The 15,102-nt window shown below is 42.5% G+C and overlaps 1 protein-coding gene across 1 annotated transcript in view; it reads left to right on the top strand.

Annotated features, from left to right (window-relative positions):
- The window catches only part of PIGB (phosphatidylinositol glycan anchor biosynthesis class B), a 64,164-nt gene that overhangs the window by 30,091 nt on the left and 18,971 nt on the right, over window positions 1-15,102 (top strand). The window contains exons 4-7 of the mRNA XM_089652919.1: window positions 629-733; window positions 7,557-7,687; window positions 7,771-7,911; window positions 9,818-9,869. Coding sequence (XP_089509045.1) covers window positions 629-733; window positions 7,557-7,687; window positions 7,771-7,911; window positions 9,818-9,869 — 429 coding nt within the window. The remainder of the gene's footprint in view (window positions 1-628; window positions 734-7,556; window positions 7,688-7,770; window positions 7,912-9,817; window positions 9,870-15,102) is intronic.

The following is a 15,102-nucleotide window of genomic DNA, read 5'->3' as shown; positions in this document are numbered from 1 at the left end:
GAAGATATATATACAGCACAGGCACCATGGAAAACAATGTTTTTTCACCACATCCAATCCGCAAATATGTGAACCAGCACTAATGCAGGAAATGCATTACGGTAAAAAAAAAAACCCAGGCTTTAGAACCACTTCAAAGCCCAACTTCAGCAAAGAATGAAAATTGTCACTCCTTAGTCTTTAATTAAGTGTACAAAAAAATAAAATGGAGCTCCAGCTTCTTTACTCGCCTCCTCTTTGTTGCTGTTCCCCTATAAACTCATCTGTACACAAATTCAGTGCATCTTCCAAGCTCAACGACACCCAGAGTCATTCAGCCTGCTTCTTGTGAACCCAGAACATGAAGCTCTGCCACCACTTCAAACTCAAAGGAAAATGCTGCAGAGGATGCGGCCACATCATCGTGGAGGGGTATAGAAGACCCATGACATGACCGGTTTAGTCCAAACACATGTGGGGAATTAAGAATAAGGATTTCTTTTTTTTTAGATGTGGCAGTGCTGCAATGGGAGGGAGGGACTTTTCTGTTTGCAGGACTTCCTGTGCTGAATATTCATACAAAACCCATTTTGACCATTATAAAACATACATTATATGTTCAGCTTGAACTGTAATATTCTTTTTATAGGTCTGGATTCCAAGATTGATACAGGCTGTATTTTCTGGCCTTGCAGATGTAAGACTGTACAGTCTAATGAAGCGTCTGGAAAATGCAAACGTGGCAAAATGGGTGGTACGTAAATAAAACGGATTATTGAATGTCTTTTAGGGCAAATAATCATAAGCACAGCAGGAGTTGAAAGTACAGTATTGGATAGAGTAGGTAAATGTGAAAACTCCTGTCTTTTTTTTTTTTTTTTTTTTGCCATCTATGCTCCGTTGCATCTATAACCCTTCACTTTCTGGCATGTAGATACAACAGGAAGTGTAGAGAAAGTATCTCTTCAAAATAAGGAAAATGCCCTCTTAAACATCTGCCACTGGGACAAGTGCCTCCTATGGAAGCTTTGCCCTCTGTTACTCTTCCAGTACCAGTTCAAGATTTTGGATTTCCCGTCACTTTTTTTCTTGTTGACAGTAACCACCATGACCAGCAAAAAAAGAGAATCCCCCTAGCAGGGACACAGCATTTAAAAACAAGACATAGGTTCTAACATCTCCCTACTCCATCCTTATGTAAAGAAATAGTTTTGTCTTTAGATACACATTAATAGCACACAACTAGATACTTGAAAATATTTGAAAAGTCTCAAATTAAATGTAAGAGACCAAACTCTGCCAAAACACAGCTCCACCCAAAACAATATTTTACATTTCACATTATTCATAGAATGTGACAGGAGCTGATTCGCTGCCAAGCACTTGCTGCTCCTTTTATTCCATCTCTAAAACAGCCATTATTCAACCTTTCCTTTATACACTGCCCGCAAAAATTAAAGGAACACTTTTTAATCAGAGTATAGCATCGAGTCAGTTAAACTCCAGGGATATTGATCTGGTCAGTTAAGTAGCAGAGGGGGTTGTTAATCAGTTTTAGCTGCTTTGGTGTTAATGAAATTAACAACAGGTGCACTAGATGGACAACAATGAGACAACCCCTAAAGCAGGAATGGTTTTACAGGTTTTTTTCCCTACTCATCTTTTCTGATTGTTTGACCCTAGCCAAATGCAAAACTAGTGAAAGTGTCACTACTGGTAGCATGAGGTGATACCTGGACCCAGGCAGTTACTCTAGCAGAGCTGGACAGGGCCATAGAAGGTCCTCAACCCATCAGCAGGAGCGGTAGCTGCTCCTTTGTGCTAGGAGGAACATGATGAGCACTGCCAGAGCACTACAAAATGAGTTCCAACAGGCCACTGGTGTGAATGTCTCTGACCAAACAATCAGCAAAAGACTTCATGAGGGTGGCCTGAGGGCCCAACAACCACTAGCGGGCCCTGTGCTCACTGCCCTGCACCATAGAGCTCAATTGGCATTTGCCATTGAACACCAGAATTGGCAGGTCTGCCACTGGCCCTGTGCTTTTCACAGATGAGAGCAGCTTTACCCTGAGAACATGTGACAGACGTGAAAGGGTCTGGAGAAGCTGTGGAGAATGTTATGCTGTTTGTAACATTGTTCAGCAAGACCGTTTTGGTGGTGGGTCAGTGATGGTCTGGAGAGGCATATCCGTGGAGGGACACACAGACCTCTACAAGTTAGACATTGGCACCCTGACTGCCATTAGGTATCAGGATGAAATACTTGGACCCATTGTCAGACCCTATGCTGGTGCAGTGAGTCCTGGGTTGCTCCTGGTGCATGACAATGCCCAGTCTCATGTGGTGAGAGTATGCAGGCAGTTCCTGGAGGATGAAAGAATTGATACCAATGAATGACCTCCACACTCGCCTGACCTAAATCCAAAAAAAATACCTCTGGATTATCATGTTTCTGTCCATCCGATGCCACCAGGTTGCACCTCAGACTGTCCAGGAGCTCAGTGATGCCCTGGTCCAGATCTGGGAGAAAATACCCCAGGACACCAAAGACATTTCAGCAAAGTGGACTAGCCTGCTGTATCATTTTTTCACTTTGATCTTCGGGGTGTCTTTGAAATCAGTCCTCTGTAGGTTGATAATTTTCATTTCCATCAAACGATGGGGCAACCTTGCGTACCTAACACATTACCCAGTCCATATCCATATAGATAACCAGCATGATATTTTCCTCCATTGAGATCTGATGTGTTTTCAAAGTGTTCCTTTAATTTTTTTGAGCAGTGTAGTTTCTTGTGTCACCAGTTCAAAGTGGTTGTAAACCTCAGACATGAAATATGAAGAAAGGCTATCCCTCTACAGTGTGTACTTGTCTCAGTTTAAGAGCAATAAGTGTCAGTTATGTCTGCTGCTTTTGTTTTTTCAGTTCTCTGCCCCTTTTTTTCTTAACTCTCAGACAGCTTTATAAATTCAGCACTTTGAACATATGTAGAAGAAGACTGTAGATAAACATGTACAACGTATGAAGGAGAATTTGTTTCATCTCTGTGTATCTTCTGAGGCCAGTCACTTCACTGGGTATACAGTGAGGAAAATAATTATTTGATTCCCTACAGATTTTGTAAGTTTGCCCACTTACAAAGAAGTTAAGGGTCTATAATTTTTTATCATAGGTGTATTTTAAATGATAGAGACAGAATATACACCACAAATCCAGAAAAAAACCACGATACAAATGTTATAAATTGAGTTGCAGTTCAGTGAGCAAAATAAGTATTTGATCCCCTACCAACCAACAATAATTCTGGCTCCCACAGACTGACTATGTGCTCATGAGGTACACAGATTAGTTCTGTCAATTTAAGAAGGTGCTCCTAACAGCAACTTGTTATGTGTATAAAAGACACCTGTCCACAGAATCTTTCTTACATTCAAACCTCACCACCATGGGCAAGACCAAAGTGCTGTCAAAGGATGTCAGGGACAAGATTGTAGACCTGCACAAGGTTGGGTTGGATTGGACTACAAGACCATCAGCGAAAAGCTTGGTGCGAAGGAAACAACTGTTGGAGCGGTTATTCTCAAATGGAAGAAATACAAAATAACTATCAATCGCCCTCGGCCTGGAGCTCCATTCAACATTCAAGATTTCGCCTCGTGGTAAGGATGATCATGAAAAAAGTGAGGGATCAGCCCAAAACTATACGGGAAGAGCTTGTGAATTATTTCAAGGCAGTTTGGGACCACAGAGAAGGATTGGGAGAAAGTACTGTGGTCAGATGAGACCACAATTTAGTTCTTTGGCATTAACTTGACTCTCCTTGTTTAGAGGAAGAAAATGTTGACTATGACCCTAAGAACACCATCCCTACAGTCAAGCAGAGAGGTGGAAACATTATGCTTTGGGGCTGTTTCTCTGCTAAAGGTACAGGCCGACCTTGTCAAATTGAGGGGCCAATGGACGGGGCCATGTATTGTAAAATCTTGGATGAGATCACCCAGAACACTGAAGATGGGTCGTGGATAGGTCTTCCACCATGACAATGACCCAAAACATACCCCCGGGGCAACAAAGAAGTGGCTCAAGAAGAAGGACATTAGGGCATGGAGTGGCCTAGCCAGTCTGTTGACCTTAATCCTATAGAAAATTTATGGAGGGCGCTGAAACTTTGAGTTGCCAAGCGGCAGCCAAAATTCCTCCTGAGATGTGTGCTAACCTGGTAACCAACTACAAGAAACATCTTACCTCTGTTTGCCAAAAAGGGTTTCTCCATCAAGTGCTAAGTCATGTTTTGCTTGGGGATCAAATACTTATTTTACCTACCGACCTGCAACTCAATTTATAACATTTGTGTTGTGTTTTTTTTCTGGATTTTTGGTTGATATTCTGTCTCTGTCATTTAACCACTTCCCGTCTGGCCCATGTATATAAACGGCCAGACAGGAGCAGTGCAGGGGCAGGTTGCCGTTCATAAATGGCGCCTGCCATTTTAGCCTGAGCGCGCGGCACCATGATCCGGTGCCCTCTCTGTCCACATCCTCTGTGTGAGTTCCCAATAATGTGATCAATGAATAGTAGTAAGCAAGATGTCACTTCTGACATCATTACTTACTACTAGTGAAATCTGTGAATGATCACAGTCACAGCTCTCACAGTATTTCTCAATGGCTGCAAGAATGCAGCCAGAGAGAAAGAGAAATGGATTGTTTTTACAGCCTTTACGGGTGTAAAAGCAATCGGTGTAAAGAAAAAAAAAATCATCACCCCCCATAAGTAGTACAGTGTCACTATGGTACACTGTACTGCTAGGATGACAGTAAAAAATAAACATGATAATATAAAAAAAAAATAGAAAAAATGTTTAAAAATTAAAATTTTTGGTTATAAACTAATTTGGGTTATTTTGTTTTACTAAAAAGATAGATGAATACATTTTGGCCAAGATTTACAGTTGTGACCAAAATTATTCAACCCCCAATGCTGTAAAGGGGTTTAGGGACTATAGTGTACATTTGGAATTGTATTCAGAATCAAATCCTACAAGGACGTTGTAACTACCCAAATGCAACTAAAATGACATCAATTGTTTATGTAATACAGTAGTAAATGGTTCTTATGTGGTTTCTTCATTGCCACAATTATTCAACCCCTTAAAGACTACCACTCTGAAGAACAGAGGTTCATACAGGTGCTTTCCATCAGGTATTGAAAACACCTGTGGATGTCACCGAGCAGCAATCAAGCATAATAAGCACCAATTAGGCAGCTTTAAAATGACTGTGATACTCAGCTCCTTCTAGACATTTACTGGTGTGGTTACAAACATGGTGAAGGCAAGAGAATGGTCCAGGAAGACAAGAGAAGAGGTGATTTCTCTTCACAGGAAGGGCAATGGCTATAAGAAGATTGCAAAGATGTTAAACATACCAAGAGACACCTTAGGAAGCATCATTCGCAAATTCAAGGCAAAGGGCACTGTTGAAACGCTACCTGGTCGTGGCAGAAAGAAGATGCTGACTTCGACTGCTGTGCGCTACCTGAAGCGTAGAGTGGAGAGAAGTCCCCGTGTGACTGCTGAGGAACTGAGAAAAGATTTGTCAGATGTGGGTACAGAAGTTTCAGCCCAGACAATAAGACGCACACTGCGTAATGAAGGCCTCCGTGCCAGAACTCCCAGGCGTACCCCCTTGCTGTCTCCAAAGAATAAGAAGAGTCGACTGCAGTATGCCAAAAGCCATGTGGACAAACCACAAAAGTTGTGGGATAGTGTTCTGTGGACTGATGAAACAAAATTAGAACTGTTTGGGCCCATGGATCAACGCTATGTTTGGAGGAGGAAGAACAAGGCCTATGATGAAAAGAACACCTTGCCTACTGTGAAGCATGGTGGAGGGTCAATCATGCTTTGGGGCTGTTTTGCTTCTGCAGGTACAGGGAAGCTTCAGCGTGTGCAAGGTACCATGAATTCTCTTCAGTACCAGGAGATATTGGATGGAAACGTGATGCAGTCCGTCACACACCTGAGGCTTGGGAGACGTTGGACCTTTCAACAGGACAATGATCCCAAGCATACCTCCAAGTCCACTAGAGCATGGTTGCAGAGGAAAGGCTGGAACATTTTGGAGTGGCCATCGCAGTCACCAGACTTAAATCCGATTGAGAACCTCTGGTGGGACTTAAAGAAAGCAGTTGCAGTGCGCAAGCCTAAGAATGTGACTGAACTGGAGGCCTTTGCCCATGAAGAATGGGCGAAGATACCCGTAGATCGCTGCAAGACACTTGTGTCAAGCTATGCTTCACGTTTAAAAGCTGTTATAACTGTAAAAGGATGCTGTACTAAGTACTAAGATTGAATGTCACTTGGGGGTTGAATAAAACTGATAATGCTGTGAGCACAGAAAAGACATTTGTGGTTATTTCATTATAACTGTTATGTTATATTTGTCTGACCTACAAGTGCCTCTTTAATGTAAATGTAAGCAAGATGACTGAATGATCAAAAGCAATGTCAAACTGGCCAAAACACTCAATTTCAGTGGGGGTTGAATAATTTTGGTCACAACTGTATGAAGAAAGATTATTTATTTGCAACATTTTATAAGAAAAACACTTTTTTTTTCAACCTTTTTAGACTTTCATTTATATAGCAAAAATAAGCATGCTAAAAAATTCATATGGGTACAGTGTTGCATGGCTGCGCAATTGTCATTCAAAGTGTGATAGCGCTGAAAGCTGAAAATTGGCCTGGACAGGAAGGGGGTAAAAGTGCCTGGACTTGAAGTGGTTAAAATTTATAGACCCTTCATTTCTTTGTAAGAAGGCAAACTTACAAAATCTGCAGGGGACCAAATAATAATTTTCCTCACTGTATATAAGGGTTTACAACCACTTTAAGTAAGTTAACTCTATGATCCTACAGTTCTGCTTTAGGCTGACTTCACACCCATGCAGTGCAGTAAAACATGCAGTTTACCATGCAGTACCAAAACACACAATAATGCATAGCACTGTTCAGTGTGTTGTACTGCTGTGTGATGCAGTTCTACTAGAATGGCACCACATTGAGCACAATACAATAGGTGTTGGTCCACCCGCACTGCAGCACACCGCAACTCGCATATCATACATTGTGGTGCACTGTGGGGGTAAATAGAAACACATGTTCTGGTCCACTCTTGTTGCTGTTGTTTAGCAGCCATTATAAATGTGTTAACGTGAAAAAACACACGTAAAACTCAACAAGCCAGGGGACTTGAAGCTGATGTCAACTAAAAATTAACTTTGGGGACACCTATTCCAACTTTTTTAATAATATAAAAAAGACAGCTTAAACTCTCTCCAAAGCTCTGCCTAAGAAGAGAAAAAAAGTTGGTTAAACCCGATTACCCATATCAGCCAATCTAATCCCAGCTGTCATTTCCCTAATGGGAAATACAAAGGCAACAGCAGCACTAACTGTTTTATGCTTTTATCTCAAGTGCACTTTGGTTTTGTCTTTCTTTTTTTTCTTTGGTTTTGTGTGAATGTGTTTTTTTTTTTTTTTTAATAACTGTTAACACTGTTACCTTCTTTTCAGTACTTTTGTCAGCTGTGTTCTTGGTTCACATGGTATTGTTGCACAAGAACGCTCACAAACACCATGGAAACTGTACTTGGCACATTGGCTCTGTATTCGTTCCCACTGGAGGGTTCACCTACAAAGAGCAGGTGAAAGAAACTAAACAAACAACTTCTTCCCCATGAGACTTTGCTGTGGATTGTCATTTTAAATCTGTGTTCTTGTTTTCTAGTACTAAATACTTGCTGTTTGTGGCTTTGGCTTTTCTTATCCGACCAACTGCCATCATTCTTTGGATTCCATTGCTCATCTATCACTTCTTTAAAGAGACAAAAAAAATAGATTTGGTGCTACAACAATGTTTACCTGTTGGGTAAGTCTTTACATTGAATTCAAGTAAATAACATAGTGGACAATCTTGTGCAAGTTCTACAAATACTGTAGATTAGTACACATTACTCATATAACGTGGACGCAAACATTTTATAGGCTGTAGCCATACTCATAAAAAGAGATTTTTTTTATTCAACCAGTGGGTTGAACAAAATAAAAAAGATCCAATTGCCCAGTCCACACATTCGTGGTGGAAAGGGGAATCACTCCCGCAAGCGCTACTATATTCTGCTGGCGGGAAGCCCTCCCTGCTGGCAGAATCCAGCGATCAGTGTTGCCGTCTTTAGCTGGTGGCACTGACCATTCAGGAAAAACTTGGCAGGCTGCTTGTACACAAGGCAGTCTATAGATTGACTTGTGCACAACTAGCTAGACTATGGATCGCAATTCAGGTGGTCCCTACTGAACCGGCCAAATCTCGATCCATGTATGACTGGCTTACCTGGCTTGTACTGACTTGGATCCATCCTCTAACTTGCTAGCAGGGGTTCAATATTTGAAAATCAATGCGATTACACTGGCTAACATTACATATAAAATTCATGTTCCTCATCTAATGTAGTATGGCTACTAGATGGCACTGACTATCATAGCAAATAGATATGCTCCTCTGTACCTTTTCGTGGATGGACATACAGCTATGCAAATATTCTAAAAATACACCCTTAATGTTTAAGATGAGGAAAAACACAAAGGCCAAGAGAAAAAAAAAACGTTTTTTTTTTCTTTCGTTCAGACTATCATTTTGCTTTTACCAATACACAGGACAAGTGGAAATTTTGTACTGTGTTTACAGTACAGATTTTTGCCATTTCAGAAACTAGGTTTGTTGGAGTTGAGTGTTGAATCTCATTCCCTTAAAATCAATGTAGGGTGGAACCATAGATTGAATGAGAAATCCATATTAGTCATTGTTCATTTCCAAGTGGAGAGAAATAGTTGTGTTTATAATTTTATCCTTAAAGAAAGGAAATGGGAAAGTTAGGCCTGTACACAAAAACTGTAAAATTGTTTTGAAAGACATTCTAAATCAGGGGTCTCAAAAATTTCTAAACAACGGGCCGGTTTATTGCCCTTCATACTATAGAGGGGTCGGACTGTGGCCAGCTGGAGTAGAAAATGCCCCAGTGTCAGTGACAATACCTCACACGTGATGGTCTTTGGGAGTAAAAATATTACATAGCAACTGTGGTGTGTAGGAAAAGGAATAGTGTCCCATCATTGGTGTTAGTGGGAGGAACAGTGCTCAATTGCTTATATCCATGGGAGGAAAAGTGCTCCATCGGTATTAGAGGAATAGTACCTTATTGTTGTGTCAGTGGAGAAATAGTGCTCAATCATTTATATTTCAATCATGGGAGGAATAGTGCTCCATCGTTGGTATTAGTGGGAGGAATAGTGTCCCCTCACTGGTGTCAGTAGGAGGAAATATGCTTAAAAGTTGGTGTCAGTGGGAAGAAAAGTGCCCCACTGTTTGTGTTAGCGGGAAGAAAAGTGCCTCATTGTTTGTGTCAGTGGAAGAAATAGTGCCTAATCATTTATATCCATAGGAGGAATAGTGCTCCATCGTTCGTATTAGTGGAAGGAATAGTGTCCCATTGTTGGTGTCAGTAGGAGTAATAGTGCCCCATGGTTGATGTCAGTGGAAGGATATATGCTCCATCGTTGGTGTCAGTTGGAGGTGTAATGTCCCACTGTTTGTTTCATTGGAAGGAATATTTCCTCATCTTTGGTGTGACTGGGAGGAATAGTATCCCAAGGACCGGATAAAGGCAAACGAAGGGCCACAGTTCTAAAGTATGCTAGAAATGCATGTGCCTTTCACTAACTGTATTAACTTTTTCATTGACTATGTCTAGAATATTCTTTACATGTGTGTTTTACAGACTCTTTACTTTTGGGGCCTCACTGATAAGTGACAGAGTATTTTTTGGTAAGGTATGTTTCAGTGGAGACTACAGTAACACTGGTATGTTATAAAGCTTCAGTTTCTTAACCCTTTGTATAATTTGACTGTATTATCTATTCTACATAAAAAAACATAATGACTGCATATTCGCTATAGATACATCATAATCAGGGTTGCCAACTATCCAGAATTTTACAGTCTGTAAAAAATAAATAATTCATTATAAAGGGGGTGATGTCAGCTGAATGCTCCACTAGAAGTACAGTGTTCTACGCATGTGAATTTGAAAAGCACTTAGGGCCCATTTAGACCTTGGTATCCTGATGTGTTGTGTTAACACGTGTATTGATGCATGTGTTTTCGTGGATTGCATTAGGGCAGGCTATTCCAATGAATAGGCTGGCAATGCACCAAAACATCCTACAAAAAAGGACATGCACCTTTTTTGGCAACACAGCACATGACGACAAACTGCAGCTATGTTGTGGTGCGCTATAACATGTGAATTAGAGCTGCTTTGCCTTAGTGGGTTAAGGTGTCATTCAAGATAAATTGAAACATTGAACCCAGCATGTGAACATCTACTCCAGTAACATGCACATTACCGCACTGCAGCTGAAAAGCACCATTTTGATACACTACAGGCTTGCTAACTCAATAAAAGAAGAGTGTACATAAATAACTGCCTACCATCTGCAGAACACCTCTCGGTCCATGAGAAATGGTCCCCCGAAGTCAGCTGGAAACTGACACTTCCACGAGTGTTGATCTCTGTTGTTAAAGCTGAGTTCCACCCAAAAGTGGAAGCTCTGCTTTTCTGCCTCCTCCCCCCCCCCCCTCCCCCTCTGCTGCCACATTTGGCACCTTTTGGGGTGGAGGGGGGTACCTGGCCCCCCACAGCCTTCTGGGACACTTCACAGTCCCAGAGGACTGCAGCCTATTCACAAAGCGCAGTGCGCTTCACGCGAATGCGCAATAGAAGCAAGGCTGTGAAGCCTCAAGGTTCCACTGCCGGTTTCCCTTAGTCAAGATGGTGGCACCTGCACCCGACAGCCGATTGAAGAATCAGCTCGGGGTGAGGACACCGCTGGATCCCTAGACAAGTAAGTGCCCCAATATTAAAAGTCAGCAGCTAGAGTATTTGTAGCTGCTGACTTTTAATTCTTTTTTTGGGGGGGGGGGGGCAACTCCGCTTTAATGGTTCTGATGAACAAAGAACAATTCACCCCTTAATGACTGGTTAGATTTAAGGGCCACTGGGACAAGTAATCAGGAAACCACTGTTTGCCTGCTTTTAGTGCACTCCCACAGATTGAATTTATTTATTTTTTATTTGGAGGCTGCACTGTATCATGTAACACAAACTGTGAGAGAGGAACTAAACTACTAAGATTACACTTTAAATCACTTATTTCTATACAAATTTCTATTACGGTCTGATGCCTGTAAGCTGTAATTTTATTAATCTGTTAACATATTACTACATTATTACTAATAGCATCAGCATTGCATGTGAGATACTATGTAATCTATATGTATGATTATTTATGACTTAGGTACAGGTATGAGTTCACATTTGAAGCATAAATGCCCAACTCTGTGCTGCCACCCCTTTCACCTGTATGTGATTTTTTTTTTTTTTAAACTTGTCCTCTTCCTCTTCAGATCTTCTTACAGTATTGAGCAATTCTCAATGGTGCAGTGAGTTGCAATGATAGTGACATCAGCGCCCCTCTCTGCATTATTATGCTGTGAGCACAAGGCTCCGTGGTAAAAGCTCTTCAGGGGTGGTCAGTGCTGCCCTACACTAAAAGTATTTCCAGGTTGAATGACACTGGGAACCATTTCAAGTGATTGTAAAGGCAAACTTTCTTAAAATAGAAAAGAGGTTATACTTGCCTTTTCTGTGCAAGTCCCCCTGGAGTGGGGGACCAATGCTGTCCACTTTTTCTGTTCTTGCGAGTGCCCCCTCAGCAAGACGTGCTGAGGGGGCACTCTTCTGAGTATGCTCTCGAGCCAGGCTGAGTGCATCCACAGACACACACAGCACAGCTCGACCACATGCCCCCACTCCCTCCTTTCAGGATTTGATTGACAGCAGTGGGAGTCTATGGCTTCTGCCGCTCTCAGTCTTCTGTGAGAGTAGGAAGAGAGCAGTGGTGCTGCGGAAGGAACAGTGCTGGATCAAGAGGGGCGCTGGAGCAGAGCAGAGCAACTCCAAAACTGCAGCTCTTGGGAATAGCTGAAGGGGGAGTGGCCTAAACATGGCGCCGTGAGGAGCAGGAGCTCCAGACGCCCACATGAGGAGATGTCCCTGATCTGAGATTTGTGGAAGTACCTGCGGCCTGGGTTGGTGTGGCGGTGGAAGTCATGGGACTCCTGTGTGTGGATGTCCTGAGTAGTGGGCCGGTGGCGCTGTGGGGTCACCACTGGAGTCCTGATGCGGGTGGATGGTTGGCGGTGGCCAGTGAAGTGCACCGGGGTGACGGGAGCCCAGTGGTGTAGGAGAGCGAGGGAGCAGAAGGCGGCAGCATCGGAAGAGAGGGGGACAATGGGAGAGCCCAGGTGACTGCCCATGTGACTGGGAAGGAGGAAGTCTCAAAGGTCCGGGGAATCGGTGGCTCTGCGGATGAAGAGGAGGCAGGACACCTGAGGTGAGCCCCCCCACCCCATCCGCAAGTGACTCTGAGATACCCCTGGACATCTGAGGCTAAGAGACCCCCCCCCCCCGATAATACTACAGAGATTCGGTTCGAAGTCCATGGCTTGGATCCAAAAGTGTGAACTGGGACTGAACAAGCCTAATGTGCTGGAGGGTGGTGGCGAGTTGCCTTGGGTAACGGCAGGACATTCGAATCTCTGTTATGCACAATGTTTGTGTCTGTAGTATAAAGTATATCTGAATAGTGACGGGGACAGAGGACTGTATTGCTGGGGTACTAAGTAGTTGGAGGAACCGTTCAATTCACTCCTGCTCCTAAAGTAGTACAGTAGGGACCGCAAAGTCAAACAGAAGGAAAAGATAAAGGGACTTTTAGTGGGGACGATAATATAGCATCTGTGTATTAATAGACAACCCAGTGACAAAGCCTAAAGAGATGAGGAGTAAAGCTGTTAAAGGGGGGAGCAAAAACCACCCAATCAAACGCAAATACTAGTACAATAAGGAAATATCTACCACTGCAGGAGAAAAGCCCCGAAAACTCAACCCCCGATAAACATCAGGAGAGATTTAGAAAAAGTTCTGGTGACCAATCTAGAATGTCATGTGGGACACGAGAAGTGAACCAGACTAATGAATCATTAAATGCAGACACTATAATTGACCAAAGTGCTATGGAACATCAAGGAGCTATGTCACAAATACCTACAAAGTTCGAAATGGCAGAAATGTTTGCAAAACTGGAGATGTCCATGAAAAATGACATGGCGGCAGTCCGAAATTATTTGGGACAAATGTTGACAAGAGTGAAAGAAGTAGAGGGGAAAATGGAGACATATGCACAAGTAATCACTAAATTAGAAATGCAAAGAGAACAGAGAAACCTCTCCTTCAAACTGGACGATCAAGAATATAGAGAAGAAATAATCTACGGATCCGCGGTCTATCAGAAGAGCCCCAAGGGGAGGACTTGCGGGAGAAAATAAAGAGAGTGCTTTATCCATTGTTGGGTAGATCAGTAACTGATCCTTTGAAAATGGAGAGAATACACAAGAATAGGCAACCGCAAGGAGTAGCGGTAGAGTCCCCCAGAGATGTGATTGTTCGTTTCCGTCACTACGAAGATAGAGAAAGATTATGAAAAAAACTGTACAAGACCACTGAAGTAAAATGTAGAGAAATAAAACTGCAAATTTTTGCCAACATTTCATTTGAGACAATAGCCAGGAGAAGATCCCTGAAACCGGTGTTGGAACAAATGAGGGAGAAGAAAGTTCGATATAACTGGGGTTTCCCAGCATGTCTGATAGCGTGGAAAGATGGGAAATCGGCAAGACTGAGATCCCCAGAAGAACTAAGTGACTTTTGTGAAAAACTAGATTTACAGGAATTGGATATTGAGGGTTGGATAGGGGGTTTTAAAGAGTGCTCAGGGCTTGGAAGAGAAAAATGGCAGAGGGTTTGTAAAAGGAGAACATGAACTGGTACGGGAGGGAGGGGGATTAGCTACACATGTAACCCCCCCTTTTTTTTTCTCTCTCTCTCTGTCCCCTCTTCCTTTTTTTTGTGGCCCTCCACTCTTTCTTTTTCTCTCCCTTTTTTTTCTCCTCCTTCCTCTTTTTCCCCACTGGTGGCATGTTTTCCTAATTGGGTAAAGCAGGAGAGTCAGGCAGCAGGACCTACAAGGAAGATCATCAGGTAATGTTGGGAAGTCTGGAGATCAAACTTGTGTCTAAACTCTAGATCCCCTATGCCGTGGGAGAGGGTGCAGAGTAGGCGTGTGTGTCCAGAGCCACACCCCAACTTGGGAATCGATAGTTAGAAGGACCCACGACAGAGTCCAGGGCAATTTTTAGGCCAAGGGTTTTTTTTTTTTTTGTTTGTTTATGGGGTGGGTGGAGGTTGGGTTGGGGGAGGGGGAGTAGTTGGATGAAGGGGGTATGGGAGGGGTAGGATGGGGGAAGGTCCATGATTTGAGTAGTATATATCTCTTTTCCTTTGAACAGAATTGTGGAGGAGAAGAGAAATATTAGATAGCTATGAGCCTAATTAACCTTCCGACATGTAACGTGAAAGGTTTAAATTCCTCCACTAAAAGACACAAGATACTCAGGGAAGTTCACCAACTTTCAACAGATGTAGTGTTTTTACAAAAGACACATTTATCATATGAAACTAATATTAAATTATATTCGAGGCACTATCCAACTTGGTATTATGCGGACTCACCAACAAAGAGAGCAAAAGGAGTGGTGATTGGGATCTGAAAAAGTGTGGGCTTTGATTTGGAGGGGAAATTGGTGGATCCAGAGGGACGGTTTCTATGCTTTAGAGGGAAAATGTGGGGGCCCGAATCAAAACCCAAAAGTATTTCTACATGGAGTGTTGGGAAAAATTATGGATTTCAAAAGGGGTAGTCTTATCTTAGCAGGAAGATATTATTTTTTGTTTGGACCCATGGATGGATACATCTTTGAATGCGCAGAGAGGAGGTGGTAGAAAACCAAAGATGTTGAAAAAGATGTTACATAAAAGTCAGCTAATAGATACATGGAAGGTGAAACATCCCAGAGGAAAAGATTATACCTTCTTTCTAGCGC

This window comes from Staurois parvus, unplaced genomic scaffold (assembly GCF_062004578.1).
Source record: "Staurois parvus isolate SC_StPar_1 unplaced genomic scaffold, SC_StPar_1.0 ptg000696l, whole genome shotgun sequence".
Classification (NCBI taxonomy): Eukaryota; Metazoa; Chordata; class Amphibia; order Anura; family Ranidae; genus Staurois; species Staurois parvus.
This window is presented reverse-complemented; position numbering and strand designations above follow the sequence as displayed.